Source organism: Sebastes fasciatus, chromosome 10, assembly GCF_043250625.1.
Source record: "Sebastes fasciatus isolate fSebFas1 chromosome 10, fSebFas1.pri, whole genome shotgun sequence".
Lineage (NCBI taxonomy): Eukaryota > Metazoa > Chordata > Actinopteri > Perciformes > Sebastidae > Sebastes > Sebastes fasciatus.
In genome coordinates, this window is record NC_133804.1 from 22,640,479 (window position 1) to 22,657,081 (window position 16,603).

General features: G+C 40.6%; 1 protein-coding gene across 2 annotated transcripts in view; it reads right to left on the minus strand.

Annotated features, from left to right (window-relative positions):
* Positions 1-1,297: 1,297 nt before the first annotated feature.
* The window catches only part of ppargc1b (peroxisome proliferator-activated receptor gamma, coactivator 1 beta), a 103,807-nt gene continuing 88,501 nt past the window's right edge, over positions 1,298-16,603 (minus strand). For both annotated transcript variants that reach the window (XM_074649026.1, XM_074649027.1), the window contains exons 7-12: positions 13,376-13,440; positions 11,770-12,385; positions 11,152-11,209; positions 10,644-10,762; positions 8,669-8,796; positions 1,298-7,757 (exon numbers count right to left, since the gene is read on the minus strand). In XM_074649026.1, coding sequence (XP_074505127.1) covers positions 7,666-7,757; positions 8,669-8,796; positions 10,644-10,762; positions 11,152-11,209; positions 11,770-12,385; positions 13,376-13,440 — 1,078 coding nt within the window. In that variant the 3' untranslated portion in view covers positions 1,298-7,665. The remainder of the gene's footprint in view (positions 7,758-8,668; positions 8,797-10,643; positions 10,763-11,151; positions 11,210-11,769; positions 12,386-13,375; positions 13,441-16,603) is intronic.

Genomic DNA, 16,603 nt, shown 5'->3' on the forward strand with positions numbered 1-16,603 from the left:
GGGGCTCGCTTTCTGTTGTGTCAAGAGCAGACTGGATGAAATTTATAGATTAAAAGAAGGGTTTTTGATGGAATCAAAAATGTTAATTAAAGGATAAAACTTTATGATATTCAATACTTTTCTTATTGTCAACAAATTCCATGAAAAGACCCAAACCATACCTGAACTGATCCTACTAACAAGTACTGTCTGTGCAGCCAAAGCCAAATATATCTTAATCCTCTGTGCCATAGAGCTCCATTGTTATCCCCAAATTACTAAAAACCTTAGTGACATGTTCCTTCATCACCGTGAACACACACACTGTAGATTATTTACACTCAATCCTACATACACCGTCCTGCTGCCACTACTGTAATACTCACTAGAGCACCAAATGCAGGTTAATCTGCCGCTGAAAATAGTCCCCAAGAAATACATTTCCTCCTTTTGTTTGATACAAACTACAGTGCCCAGCTGTTTTAGGAAATTGCAGCTACAAATTTGTGACCTAATTTTAAAGATTTACGTCTTCAGTAGGAACGAGTGGAATAGTTTATTTTGGTCTTTTTGTGGGATCTGTTTACAATAAGAAAAATGTAGAAGCATGCCAGTCTTATCCTTTAAACCAGTGTTTACCTAACTTTTTTTAACTGGTGACTCACTTTTTAAAAATGACAAACCATCGCGACCCGATTCGCAATAGGCCTTATCTATAAAAAAGACCAAATTTGTGTGTAAATGAACGTTCCTGACCATTTTTACTGCCATTTCTGCATCTCCTCATATCATCTTGAATAGGTACCAGCCATGTCGAAGAGATTTAGGTTTGATAAATCACAACTTCTTTTTATGCACATATACACATTTTTAATTATTTATAATTGAGACAAAATAAATGCATTTAGGTGAAGTTATCAGCCTCTCATTTCTTCCTCTCATCAGTAAAACAAACAGAAGGTACGCTAGCCTTTCATATTGGATTCAATGTTATAAGTAGGCTACAATTATCAGAACAATATGGACATTCAGGCTCCCTCATATAATTGTTAAATAAAAAGACAATGTAAGAAATTTTGCAAATTTATTTGGTGACCCTAATAAAATCTCCTGCGACCCACCTGTGACTCCAGTCCTTGGGAATGACGGCTTTAAACTGACCAAACTGAATATGCTAGACCCATCTTCATCCAGGTAATACAGGTAGATGTTTTGAAACGAAACACCCTAAATAGTCAACAGTGAGCTAAAACAAAATCATGACATTTTAATGTGGTATTTCGTCCTTGTTCAAAAATCACCATATGCACTGAAAGGATGCTGTTCATTAGGATTTTATTTTTTGGAGGCAAATCAATGAATATATGTACTTTTATACAGTATATGAGGAGCACATCTCTACAGTTTCATAATGTAAACAATCTCTGAAGAGAAATGTATTCAGTTTAAAAGGAAGCCGTAGTCTTCTGTTTTAAACTATTTACATGAATTAAAATATAATTTATAACATCAGATACTTCCGCTTCTATGAAACTAGATTTTAACAATTCAAAAATACTGAAATGCCTTTGTCTCCACATTCTCAAGACATATGAAATCACACAAAAAAACGAAAAAAACAAAAAACACCATTTAAAGACATCCAAACTAAGTGGCGTATAAATAAAAAAAGAAACGCAAAATAAAACCAACATATGTAAAAATATAAAATCTCACTAGCAGTATTTACCTTTTTTTGTTTTACCAAAAACTAAGTTAAAAAAGAAAAAAATCATTTATGTGAATTTTGATAGTCATTAGATGTAAATAGACAATAAAATCAATAGTAATGAAAAACAACAAAAACAATGTATGCCCTTTATGTCAAAATATTTTCTTCCACCAAAAAAAACACCCACTCACATTTAGCAGATTTTGACAGTTTGCAGTCCCTACTAAGTGCCTATTTGACATCACTGTTGCCATCAAGTTTGACAGGTTACCCATTAGCTTCTGTGTATTGTACAGTACAACTGTTAATGTTGAAATGTGACACAACCATTTAGTAGTTCGAACATGGAAGTGGAATCTGAGGCCGGTATTGCAAGCACTCCTGTCCTGGTAGGGAGCTAATTTGATGGTGTAGCTAGCTGACAGATACATTGTTTTTAGGAAACTAAAACAGTAAGTGACATAAAAACAAAGAAATGTTTTTAGTGGGCCATGGCATTGGAAACATGACATCTATAAAACTGAATCTGACGCGGCTGTCGAAAATGTCACATTTTTCGCGAGCCACGCTTTACCGTTGAAGTTTTATTTTTTTGGTCAACTCGCCTATCAAGTTTTATGGTTTTTCTTGCCATTTTCCATTTTTCTGAAATGAAGAATGGAAAGAAAGGTATTGCATTCTGACGAGGGTAATTCCCTTTGGAAGGATGTTTTTTTTTTTTTTTGGATTCGTTGTCCATCGACCTAGGACCTAGACCGAGAGGACAGCGGTATTATTATATGTTGAAATGTGTCAACGTGTTCTCAAAACACTGAGGAGAATGGTCAACATCAAAGTTTTCTATAAGAAAGTATATAATAATCTAGATATCTACACAAACACACAAATATATATTCATATATATGTATATACCTTTTTATTATAATATGGCTATTGAAAAAAGTTTTAATTACGTCAGTAATTATTTAATAATAAACCACGTTGGATTGGAAAGGAGTTGAAACAGTAATAACAAAAGCTAGTGGTAGCTTAGTTTCCCCCCCCGATTGATTTTTAAGGCTTGCCATGATGAAAAATGGGGTTGTTTCAATGTCATTCACCTCTAGAACAATGGAGGTACCCTCACAGGCACAGCGGCAGACACTGGAGAAATCCCACCACTAAATATGTGGAAGTCAAATTTTTGGATTATATGTAGAAACTACGCTCTTCCTTCACAAAGATAACAAAGCAACAGGCCAAACCAGAACTAGCTTTGTCACGTACGCTATTTGTTATGTGAAAAGGTTAGCAAACATGTAATATTGCTAACTAAAAGCCTTTCAAGGTAACAGTTTGCTCATCAATAACACCAAAATCTGAAAAATTTCCACAAGTTTGAAGGCAAATTTCTTCTCCCAGTTACACCCTTGACTTCCACTCTTTCTCTACTACTACTCTCAAGTTGAAACAACTTTTTCTGTCTAATGGGTCGTACACATGCCGCGTCTTTTGTGCGCTCAAATATATTGTTATCAATGTAGACGCGTTTTTAGACTCGGCATGTGTACGGCCCATTATGCGGCATTTACAAATTTGTCGAATCAGGCTGCCTTCATGCTTTATTGAGCATCTATCCTGCTTTAGTATCTTGCAAACACAAAACTCTAAAGCCTCCCAGCTAGTTGGACCAAAATACCATTCCATAACTTGTAATTGATTGTAATTGATTTAATCCAAATGCTTCCTTTTTAGGTTGAAGTAGAGTGAAACAGGGATTTCTACAGTGTCAACCTCATCTGTATCAACTAGTGTGAATCTTGAACTGGGTCAAACCAGCCACAACTTGCTTTTTTCTCCTTTCCCTCCCACATTCCTTTCACCAGTCATACATGTATAGTTATTGGCTGTAACTGTAATACAAGTAAGAGTTCAATGCAACTCAGATTTGAACAAACCTGTGCACCATCAAAAGGTGGTAATAACGTAGTTACAATGGCTTCCTTTCAATGAGAAGAAAAAACGGTGAAGATATTTCACTACTTGGGACGTTATTTGTGCAAGAGTATATTGGTACGATTCGTTTTTGTATACGTGTTATGTGTTTTACAACGCAACTAACCACATTCTTCCGGTTTGTTTTTATGATTTTTTTTGTGTTTAACAGCAGTCTAGATACAGTACAGTAGCCTATTGAGTCTGTAGCAAAGATTGCCCGCGTTGTAGTTCAACAACCAACCATACGCTGTACATTATTACCTCAGTTTTTTCGGAAAGGCTGTCTTAAAGATAAGATTATTATGTATTGCATTTCAAATTGCTTTGTAAGAAAAGAAAATATTAAAAAATATTTAGTCATTTCATAAACGGCAAAGAAATAGAACGTTCTATTGTGATAGTCTAAAGGGATGTTTTTTGTCTTTCTTTTACAACAGTGTAGTAGTTGAGTGAAGTCATTTGAACTTAATTTTTTCCCTTAATTTACTCCCTGTACTGAACAAACATTAACTCATTGAAACTAAGCCGACCTGACCTTCTCCTGTCTGATTAGCTATCAACTATGACCCGCCACTTTTTTTAAAAAACACACAATACATTTTATGTTTACAACGAGGCATAGTGCTATATACACATTTTATAGTCATATATTATAATATATTTTCTTTTTTTAATATGTAAACCAGCACATTCTCTCACTTTTTAGTAGTATACATACTAAGCACAAATACTCATTCAGTTGTTTGCGATTAGTTGTTAAAAATTTTCCTTTTTTTTTTAAAAGTCGACACCTTGTTTCTCTTTCAATCAGTATGTATAGCACTAAATTGGGTTTGTTAGATTTGGACATCAGTGAGCCTGGAGAAGGTAACGCTAGGCCACTTCACTTGCTGTTAATCTTTTTTTGAAACACTGAATAAGGCGCCTTTGTACTAAGTGTGCGTTCCTAATAAAGTCAAAGGAGAATCGAGTGATGTAAACATTCAATTTTTTGTGTGTGTTACCAAGGAGTTGATTAGATAGAGAAAGGACAAGGAAGAGGACGGGGGATAGAGGGGGTTATCTGTTAAAAAGCGGGGGGTTTTACCAGGGTTTTTGGGGAAGACCTGGAAACAAGGCCTTGAACCCACGAGAGACGGAAAGCGATAGAGTTAGAGAAAGAGTCGGGCTGCGTTTTATTGAAATTCCTGGGCAAGGAGAGGAGGAAGAGGGACGTCTGTAGGAATGGCGAGTCCCTGAAGAAAACAAGTAAAATGAGGGGATTCTTCACCCTCCAAGCGCACTCAAGGACCAACCAACCAACCGTCCGACCCCTCCCCGCCCCTCCTCGTCGACCTGCAAGCGTCAGCAGTGTCCGACTCAAACACGAGACAAAGACAAAACACTCAGTTACACAAGGACACACGGTCGAGACTCCAAGAAACGGACACGCCAAAAAAACGTTGAGGCAAGCGAAGGAAAGAGTTCGAGAAAGAGAGAGATTATTCCCCTTGAAAGGGGCTTAGTGGTAGGAGGAGTCAAAGTATAACAAATCAAACCCCAAAAACTACCCAAAACCGCCCATCAGTTGGGGAAACCCTCACACAGAGAACATGTCTGACAACAAAACAAAAGAGTGAGAGACATATAAAAGAGGATGGGGGAGAGCTTCCAGAGGAACGAGGAAATAAAGACACAGGGGGGAGCAGGGATGGATGTGAGGTAGAGATGCTCAGCTGATACAGTACCTCCCGGACGAGAACCCAGATTTTCGGCCGATTGTCCTTTTTGTGACTTTCAAGCCCATCCCTAGCTCGTCCCCCTGGCTGTGTAGGTTTGGTGCCACCGTATTGGCAGGTTTGGAGGCTCTCTCCCCTTTCACGGCGGCTGCTACTGGCTGCGTCAGGAATGTAAGTTAGGCGCTACCTGGACTGCACTTTTAAGCTAGAATGTGTCAACCGGACGACTAAGCAACTCTAGCTTTTTAAAGCACCAACAAACTCCACAATCTTTGGGCAAGCAGAAATGGGGAAAACGCAATGATTACATTCAGATTCTTGAATACATTCCATCTGAACCAACAGATTCGTCTACTTCTGGCAATGGAAATGTTCCATGGGTGGATTATGGGGAGCAAATTGGTCTTGTTGCCCTTTGAAACCCAACGTCAAGCTAACCCCACGTGAAGCACTAATGTCACCAGGAAAAAAGGATTTCCTGGACAACTGGAATAGTTGAATTCCATGTGCAGTACTTTGCCCTGCCCTGACTGATGGGACTTTATGTGAAAGAAAATTGCACTGGGATGATCTGGACAAAGTGCGGATGTGGATGAACTAAGTGCGGTACAAAAGCGTCTATGGCTACCATCTTTATTTCCCCATTTTCGTCCTGCTTGCTGCAGTCCAAATGTAAACAGTTAGTGTTGCATTGGCTGTGGCATTCGCGGGGTGTCATTAGGCTGCAGCCTGTATTGGACACATGTTCAGTCGGACCCTATCAAAGATACATCAAGACCCCTCTAGATGTGGAAAAAATGTACCTGGAATCAACCAATGAAGCACGAAAAACATGCTTTTTTATAACCAATTTCACCTGTTTTAACACAACCCTTACTTTATTTCTAACTTTAGGCCCAGTCCTGGGATTTGCTTTAACTCAGACTGTAAATATCTTTTTTAAATTCAGGCATTTTAACAACGACAGCAGAACTCAATGGACATCTTGTTTTTAAGATAAGTGCTTTTCGAATGGACCCTTTTTGTGTCAACGTCATGATTACGTCACGGTGTTAGCTGGAGGCAAAACAAAGGAAAGACTAACACTAGCAGTGGGCTAGAGTTAGCAATCTCAAATGTTGTCTTGCTGTGTTGTTGGGTGCCAGAATCCAGATATCACATACATCTGAGATGACCAACTGTGATTCGGGGGCTCTAGCGAGCTACAATATCGGCGAAATGTTTCAGAGATGGAGAGTAAATGTTACTGTAAACTTAACGCTACGCCCACAAAATATGTCTTACTAACAGAAAATGGGTCTTTAAATGCTGTAGTTCGCGAGAGTTGGAAACAATTGAGGTTCCATTTTTCCCAGGATTTAATCGGGGTCTTAACGTGTACAACGCCTACCAAACAGATCCTGCAGCAGCCAGTAGCAGAAGCCAAAATAGTCAGCATGGCAGAGTTAGAGTCAAAAGGGGGAAAGTGGAGGACAGCGGAGACATATACCTCCTTACAGTGCATAGATCAAATCAAGGAAGCACTAAAATTACAAAAAAGAAAAAACATGATTTTTTTTCTTCTTCATTTTAGATTTGTAAACTTTATCAGTCATCAAATGATTACGTTAAATGTTTTATATATTCTTTGTCCATAACACACACACAATAGATTTTAAAATTCTTAACATCCACAATTTTTCGCTAAAACAAAGCAGGGTTATTTTTTTTTTTTGTTCTGGTTATACAACCGCACAACTTCATGGCGAACACAGCTTGCAGGTTCACCACCCGTAACCGGAAAGAGGGAGGGTTTTTTTTTTTTTTTTTACAAAACAAACGGAACAAAGAACACGCACACGCAGAAACACACACCACGACGACCAACGCAACGCAGGAATAGCAAGGATTTGCTACAGAGGTCTCTCTCATGCCCGCTCTTCCAAGGCGGGCAATGATGTCACCAACACAGACAGCTTTGTTATTGTTGTTCAGCAGAGAACTGTATCGTCGTTTGTAGTTGTTTTACCATTGCTGTTAAAAGTCCCATTTCCTCGTTTGTCTCATGACTCCTCTGGATTCCCAGTGGCTTCCTCGTTTTTAAGCAGTATCCTCCGGTGAACGAAACTTAAAAAACAACGAGGTCCTTATCGTTACTTTATTCCAATGGTAAAAATGTAAACATTTTGCGAGGTTGCCTTGCATGGAGGTACTAAAGAGGCCTGTCTGAGGGCAGAGCCGTGTAGTCGGAGGGGTGTTGCTGCAGTTTACTAAGGCTGGCCAGTCAGGGGTGCCGTGCTGTCAGCGGTGCAGGGACTTCTGGGCCTCCTTCAGCAGAGTGTCAAAGTCCAGTGCATCGTACTTGCTCTTGACAGGGCCCGGGCCTGCCTCATCTAGACAGAAAAACAAGCTCATTGTCAAACGCAAGAAACCCAAGTCAAATTTCAAGTTGTGTCTTTGTTCCTCTCAATCTTTCTTGAGTACAATTTACTTGAAGATAATGTCAACTTAAAAATTTCAGATGGACTGTGTGCTTTCTAAACACAGGTGCGGTGACCTTGTGTGGTGCTTTCACGTAGAGTTCAGGTTTGATGAATTTTGACACACAAATTTGCGCTATTGTCCAATTGCAAACCATTTCACAAATCTATTTTGTCACAAACAAAACTAGCTTCTAATAACCAATAGTCATTATCTGCCGCAAAACCAGACATAATTTGCTCCATCATTATGCTAGTTTACTTATTGAGCCAATGAAGGCCAATACATACTATACATCGCTTCCGCGTGTGGTTCCGCTTTGGTCTGCGTGACCTAAATGTCGTCATCCGCTTGCAGCCTAAAATTTGTGACCACGCAGACTGTACGCATGGCAAGCGTGCCGACTACACATGCTCCAATTTCGTTCCACACTCCAGTCCAGTTAGTGGCGTATGCACCTCTAGCTGATTTCCCAAGAAGAAGAAGTAGATGACAAAGCTGATGCTTGTTTTGAAGTGAGGTTGTGTGAGGAGATTTGCTGTTACCAAACTTATATAGTTCGTCTTTAAAGGAATACAAAGACAGCCAAGTGGTGTTGACCTCCTGGGAAACAATGTTATGGTGCATTACAGCTACCAACTGGAAAGGAGTGTGGATTTGTAAATGCGCATGCATGGAACGCCAGGCCGACATCGACCCTCGATTGTAGTGTGAATATAACCGCGTGCATGCGACCAGAAACAAGTCCGCAGCTGTCTGTACGCCATTGCGGGACATATATTCAATACTTTACAGTATAACTTTGTCAGTGCGTGTTCATTACCAAGATCTATGTAGCGTTTCCTCGACAGCCTCCTTAGACCCGCAGGTCCATTCTGGAAAACAGTTTCCCGTTCTCTCCAGTGCTTTTGAACCCCCGACTGGCGGATCTTTATCACCCCACAGCGCTCCCTACAACCAGACAGGTAGAGAGACAGACAGACAGACAGACAGACATGTGCATTAAGATAATGACAGTTTGCTTTTGAGAGGATGAGAAGGTACAATACCGGCATCAGTAGAGATGGAGAATGCTAAATCAATCATATCTGTTCTTTCATTCAGTGTGCCATCAATGCACAAATTGAAAGAATAATTTGATTGAAGTGGTCCAACACAGAAAACATTTCCTTTGTTGCTTCTCTGATCTGTCCCTAGACTGATGCCTGATCTGTATTTACTTCATCTCAGGTATCAAGTATATTTCCGGACCGCATCAATTTTAAAAGAGCAGATATCCAAAAGCAGTTAGAGGACGGATGTTTGGGTTTGTCTGCAACAACAAGAGGGCACCTTTATTTAGTTCAACTTGTTAAAGTCATATTTAATTAATCCCAGTGGGGAAATTTGTCCTCTGTAATTGGCCCATCTAACTATTTAGGAGCAGCATCCGGCAACAGTGCAAAGCCCAGGGACTCCAGCTCCAGATCTGAGGTCAGTGCCTTGGTCAAGGGCAATATTCCTAACAGTTCATATTTTAACTTTTTGTGGTGTATGGAAACCAGATCACCTAGAGTAACCTATACAGACACAATAAAACCCGGGACTGCTGTTAGTGCTAGGTGTCTCATTGATGGTTATCTGTGTTTCAGTATAAGGTTTAAGTGTCCCAACTTTTTAGACACTGAAAATAGTTGCATAAAATGATGACTTAGCATTAAAGCAAAGACCACAGGCTCAAACTGCTGAAGTAGTCGTGACAATTATATTTTGCAAAAGTACCACTCGGAGTGATTTTTTACTTCAGGCGAGACATTTAGATTAGATAGTGGATTTCAAAATTTTGTTCCAATAAATTGTCAAAGTTTTTGATTTTCAGAAGCTGAAGACTGTAAAAAGTTTGCGGCCAACCCTTTAAAAATAAAAAAAGAAGGATCAGTCCATCAAAAAGTGCCGCTTTCTTATTTTCTCATTATCTTTTATGTTTATGTGTTTATTGCGTCTCAACACTGTTTCCCACAGGTTGCCATATTATTTCAGGGTAATTAAGACAGGCATTTCGGATGACTTGCTATTAGGGCTGTCACGGTGAAGGAATTCACCCTGCAGTGATAATGATTGGCTCAACAGTGCGGTATTTGCTATTATTGAGTTTCTTTTCTTTTTTTTATCCTGATTTTAGTGCTGTATAAATAAGCTTTATGTTAGGCTATTATTAGGTATATTGTTGCTTTTTAAATGACAAATTTGGTGTTTCAAAACGAATGAAATACTTGTTTATTGTTTAGAAGGGCAATAAGGCGCAGCAACCTACGACGGTTGGTCTTTGTGTTTTTTTTCCCGCCCCTCCTCCATTGTGATTGGAAGGATGGGTAAAAAGTGACAGTGACAAACGAAGCGTTTTACCTAAAGTTGAACATTTTTCAACTCTCGCTGACCAGAAAAAAAACACTAAACGTGCAGCGCTCAGTGCAGAATAGACACACAGCGCCTCGTCACGCTGTTGGCGTTTGTAGCATAGTGTAAATACACAGCGCTACCATTGCAAAGAATTAAAAAAATAAGAACATGAACGTAGCGGTTGTGGTTGTAATTCCATGCGGTTGGCTTGTCAAACCATTGCCTTACTTGCTATTTACATTTCAAGTCCAGTAACTACATTTTTCAAGTGCTTACATCTCAAACTGGTAGGAATTGACATTATCTGACTACAATATTTAAATCTGATTATAAAGGCTGCATTTTAAATCCTCAAACTGCGACCGAAAGCACAAAAAAAAACATTCCCATATCTCCTCTCTCCAGATCGGGACACTTACTCGTTGCAGATGACGACTTTGCAGTCCTCGGGTTTGCCGAAAACCTGGAAGCGTTTCCTCAGCATGTTCTGGGTCACGCTGGTTGGCAGGTTGTGGATGTAAAACACCTGGCAGTTGTCCTGGCAACAGGGAAACCATGGCAACAGTCAGGACAAAGGACACTACAGAGTATAGATAGACGTGGGAACTGAAGCAGTACGGCTGAGTGTAGGGCGGCATCCTGAGGCGCAACACTTATACATGCCCCCGTGTTCATTTGCATGCAGTCAGTTATTCTGATTGTGCAGATGTGTGCATCTGCAAGATCCAGATTATATGCTATCAATTTGTGTGTTTACAAGTCCAAACTCATGTACCAATATCTTTGGATGTTTCCAGGCATAAACCATTTGACCTTTCGAGGTGTGTTTTATAGTCTGGTGAGCTCAGGGCTATTGAGGTGGAGTTTAAAAGTTTATTTAATTCGACAGTATGCAGAAGACGGTAGAGCGTGAATGTTCTTCTGTACCTCGTCAGACTTGGCTTTGTTCCTCTGCTTGTCATCGGGACAGATCTCTGAGTTCTCACTAAAGGAGGACGAGAAAGAAAAAAGGAAAAGAGAGAGAGAATGGCGAGTGAGATAAGGACGGACACAAGGTGAAGCTGAAATGTCAGACATGAGGAAACAGGTGAACTGCGGCAAAAAGGGAGACTTTCTCCCACTGACTGCAGTACGACATCACTGTTCTTTCTCAACTCTTTCCGCTACATCCCCACCCATGCCATTGTCTTCCATGTACAGAAATGTGTCAACCGTCATAGATTTTGCCATTTTGCAAAGGCACTGCACTTCTTTGATAAGTCTTTTTTTTGCAGCTACAGAAGAGTTGATTCTAACTGTAGACCCTGTGTTGTGAAGCAGTTGGTTTGCCATATGTGCCTCATTATGCTGAGAAAATTACACTAGATTCCTAGACAGACTTGGGAGTGTTTGAATATCCTTCAATAACACTTGAATTCTACTCGTATTGTCTCCTTCCCTCTGCCACTTTCTTGCTTTTCTCAGTCCGTCTACATTTCATTGTTAATCTCATCTCCTTGACCCATATCTTCACAACTCTCCACACTCATTGTCTCTCCGTCTCACCTGGAGTCCGTCTTGCTGGCGGGCGAGTCGGGACACAGGTGGAGGGTGGGCGAGGGTGAGCGAGACGCGGACGAGCGCTCCGCCTCTTCCTCCGAGACGGGTGGTGTGGCAGCTGCCGACTGGCAGTGTGACGGCGGCGAGGATGATATCACCACCGTCGTCGTCGTCCGCTGCTGCTCGAGCAGTTCAGCGATTTCTGACACCACCATCCTTTCCCCGTTCTCCTTGCCATTTCCATTAGTCTCCTGATCAACAGCTGCTTTGGGCGCTACTCCTCCTTGCGCCCGCAAAATGGCACCGAGCATGGCGGCGCTACGCTTGCGGCTCTCCCCGAGGCTCAGCGCACAGTAGTCGTGGTCGCCGAAGGTGCGATGGGTGTCGCTGTCGCCGGCCTGGCCCATGCGCCTCAGTTGGGCATACAGCTCCGTCTGCTCCGGAAGCTTCCGCTGGTGGTGGGCGCGGCTCAGCCAGGACGAGCCCTTCGTGGCAACGCTGGTGTTGGTGCTTGAAGACTCGCTGCCAACTCCTGTTCCTTCACCTCCCTTTCCTCCCTCTGCCGGTTTGAAGAGCTCATCCTCCACTGGTTTGTGAGGCGGGGTGGTGGGAGGGGTGAGACCTGAGAGAGGAGGAAAGAGATGAACCACATGAACTTGTGCTCCATGCCTATGAACATGCACATGACCTCCCGTATAACTGAAACGTTGATGTTTCACAGTATGTTTTTTGTACGTTTGTTAATTATTGAGCTTTGAGGTGCTGGTAGGCACATGTTGTTTCCTTTGGACAGAGCCACGCTAGCAGTATCCCCCCGTTCTCAGTCTTCATGCTAAGCTAACAGGCTGTTGGCTCCATATTTACCGTACAGATCTGAGAGTGGTATCAAACTCCTAAATGTCTATCTGTTGATCCACGGCTTTCCTGTCGGAAAAAAAAATATGTGCTGTAGTCATTGGTGAGAGACACATTTTTTTTTTTATCCCCTTTGAATTGCGCCATGAATCACACACATATGTTTGTCAATTTAAAACATAATTTTGCAAGTCAAGAAAGTCACAGTTTGTTGTAAAACTATTGAAATATCAGACTGTGAAAATATGTAATTAGAAAGACTACACACCAAAATGTCGCGGAAGTGACGTCTCTCTCGCTGAAGCTATGATGTATGTTTCATACTGGGATGTAAGTTACTAACACAAGCAACGGGTCTCAAACGTTCGTTCGCTTCCCGAACAAAAAGACAAGGAGTTGCTGGATAAAACACATCAGGTAAGATAACACTTCATTTGTGTGTGGTCATAGCTAAGTTAACTAGCAAGTGCGACTTTCTTGACATGCAAATTTATATTTTAAATTGACAAACGTCATGTGAGATTCATGGCGTAATTCAAACGGGATCAAAAAATATTGTCTCTCGCCGTTGACGACCATACATATTTTTTTCCAAAATAAGATCCCATGGTGTCCACCGGAAGATGATGGACTACGCCTCTCTATAAGATTTGGTCCCACCATCCCTGTCCCTTATGATTATACCTTTAGAGCTGTAACCCGTTGACATCAACGGAAATCCAAACAACAATTGAGTAAACGTGCAATGTGTTTTTACCTGCCGTTCCGCACAGATCCACACTGAGCGTCTGCTCGAAAGGCTTGGTGCTGTACCGGGACTCTCTGGTGGTGAAGAGACAACCGAGATAAAAGAAGAGAGAGAGAGAGAGAAATTTAAGAGTGCTGTGTCATGTTGGAATCCATTAACAGCCTTAAAGGGCTCACAGTAAAACCTATCCCCCCCCCCACCCCCAAAAAAAAATAAAAAGCGGCACAGTTTCAGCTGATGTCTGCTGAATTTGAATTATGTTTCTCCCTGTAAATGCTACTGGCATTTCTCGGCACTCTTCATTTTCTTATCACAACAACCATACGTACTCCGCTGTCCTCTCCCCTATTCTTCTTCTGCTTTCTATTTCTGGCTGTCTGCTTCTGTTTCTCCCGTTGCCATGAAAGGCAGTAGCGGTGCCGAGTGGATTGGCTTCAGGCGGGGTATTACTTACCCTCCACAGAGAACAGGAGAGTCAAATATATATTTATAAAAAAAAAACACACCCAACTCTTTCTTTTTTTGGTGAGCGCTTCAGAAAACAGATTCATTTAGAAGATGGACGGACGCCAGAGGTTTATAAAGGGAGAACATTCAGCTTTGTGACTGGTTGGAGCTGGAGACGTTCCAGGGTTTGAGGCTGATGGGTGTGGAGGTTAATTTGGAAAAAGTAAGAGCAGAGAGGGCACTCTGTCTGGCACAGATTAAGATCTGAGTAAGCAAGCCAGAGGTCCCGATTCATTAGGGATCGTAGAATAAAACCGCTGGATTTGAGCCTGGTTGATCTCGTTACAATTTCAAAATATCATACAGTCTTATTAGATTATACATGTCTGCAAGCCATGCTATAAAAATGAATCCAGGTCACCTTTTTTAAGCATGAAGACAATTTTGTTAATATTCGTATTCCCTTACGACTAGGGCTGCCCCTTCTTAGTCGACTAATGCTCGCTTTGGTCTTAGTCTACTAAGGTTTCTTTAGTCCATTAGTCATTTTTATGCTTTTTTTCATGCTGAATGACTTGTTTTTAAGAAATTTATGAGCACATCTCTGGTAAACACGAGATTTAAAGTGGTGGTTTTGTGTGATTCTTTGTGGAGAAACTCAGTTTCACAGATCTGTTGATTAAATCATCTAATCGATTAGTCGACAAAATCGTATGAGTGTTAGTCGTCTAAGAATTTCTTTGGTCGAGGACAACCCTACTTGCAACTTTTTTTAGTTTACATTGTCTAATAGTGGTTTGAGATTTTCAGTCTGGCCTGGTTTATCTAGTTTCTGTCAAACTTTTGTGTGCTGAATGTAAATATGTTCATTAGTGTTGTGTTATGTGTCACTCAGTGGTCTTAACTAGTTTCAGAGGTAGGGCTGTGCAATTAATCAAATTCCAATTACGATTTTACGAATTACTTCCAACGATTATGAAAACAAGATTATCGACATTACTGTGCCGCATTCCTTTTTGCACTGACGCTCGCGTTTTGTCTTGTATTATAAATTCAATGCACCCCTTTCCTTTACGGTGGTGCCCTTTCGCCCCACTCGCCGGGTGCATTTGCACTGTAGTGGTGTCTCTAGGACCGGCTCTTGGTCAGCTTGGAAAAGGCCCGGGGTGAAGGAAGCGCTTTACAGCACCCCTCGCCTGGACCTCACCGCTTAGTATTCGCTGTTTACTATGCTTCGTGGGGATTTTTTTGCCGTTTCATCACAATTAATATCTATATGACCAATGTGTTTATGATTAAATTGCTTACTAGAGCACAAAGGTCCCTCAAAAAATCCTCTTAATTTTGCTCTCAATGTGCACCAGATGGATGGATTTAACTTTAAAATGTAAACTACATACAACTACAAATGTTCTTTTTAAATGCAGGATTCCAAAGTCAATGAGTAATGGTGTTAAATACTCGTGTTCTCAATATTGACCAAAATAATCGTGGCTGTGATTTTTGCCATAATTGAGCAGCCCTATTCAGAGGCTTTTCCTCCCTGCCAACAACGAATCCCCAGGCCAAACACTCAATACTTGGAAGTGAAAATGTATGAATTATGGACTACCGCCACATTGTGAAGCACTAGATTATATAATTAAGACAATGAAACAAATACTCAAATAGGATCAAACTAATTAGTGCTGAATTTTAAAATTACAGCAAAGGTGATTAACGCAGTAGTTTGCATGTTTACAGGCATTAGATTAGTACAGCTGGAACAATCCTCTGCTCCTTAATGGGATCGGTCTCTCGCTCAGTACTCATAAATAAACGATTCCCCTGATGTTGAATGCATTTCCTCGGCAATGCGGAGCAGCGGCTCCCATTGAATCCATTTACAACCAAGCTTAAGTGGGGAAACTCTACCTGGAAAAAGAGCCCAGTCACGTTCTACTGTTGTGCATTTAAGTGCATACATCAGACTGGCACATACGGGTACGTCACAAAACATTGAGGCTGCGTTTGGATTATAATTTTGACAGACGATAGTCTGATGCTGCTATACTGTTTGACTGCACTGCAGCAGCCTCCCACTCAATCTAACGTTAGCTAACCATCAGTAGTAAAGCAACTGTCACCAGCATCATTTAGCGATTCACCACATTTACAGTGAATATTAACGCATCGTATGTGCCTCACATCTCAGTGTGAAAGCCTCGGTTAACCAGCTACACAACAGCTTTTCGGCATTTTCCTGTTTCTCTCCTAATACAGAAATATTTGCATATTGTGCTTAGAGAAAAACTAATCTTGAGGATCTGGAGGGATATTAAGTGTAGATTTTAAGTTAATGTCTTCCACTGTGGCTCTAGTTACCAGAATCTGGATTACAACCTAGTAGAGAAATAAATCCTAAGTACCTTAACTGCTAAATTTGGCAGTTTTAGCTCTTAGTGTAATCTTTTCCCTTTACATAACACTAATTGTCATTAAAGATACACTTAACTGCATTTATTAGATCCAATAGTGAGTCCAAATGAAAAATAAAATACATAGATATACAAAACAAACTTCTGCCGGAGTCATTTAATAACAAGCAGATGCTATTTTATATCTTTTAATGAGTAATTTTGAGTATTTGGTTATAGGTATACAGTTGGATATCTCACAAGTAGATCCTAACTGTAAGCTTGGTGAACTGCTGCTACATTTTGTCCCCGTCTTCAACATAAATAATTTGTAAAAACCTTCACTTTTTAGCTTATGAACTAGTAAATATTTGATCTGATTGCAACAAAAACC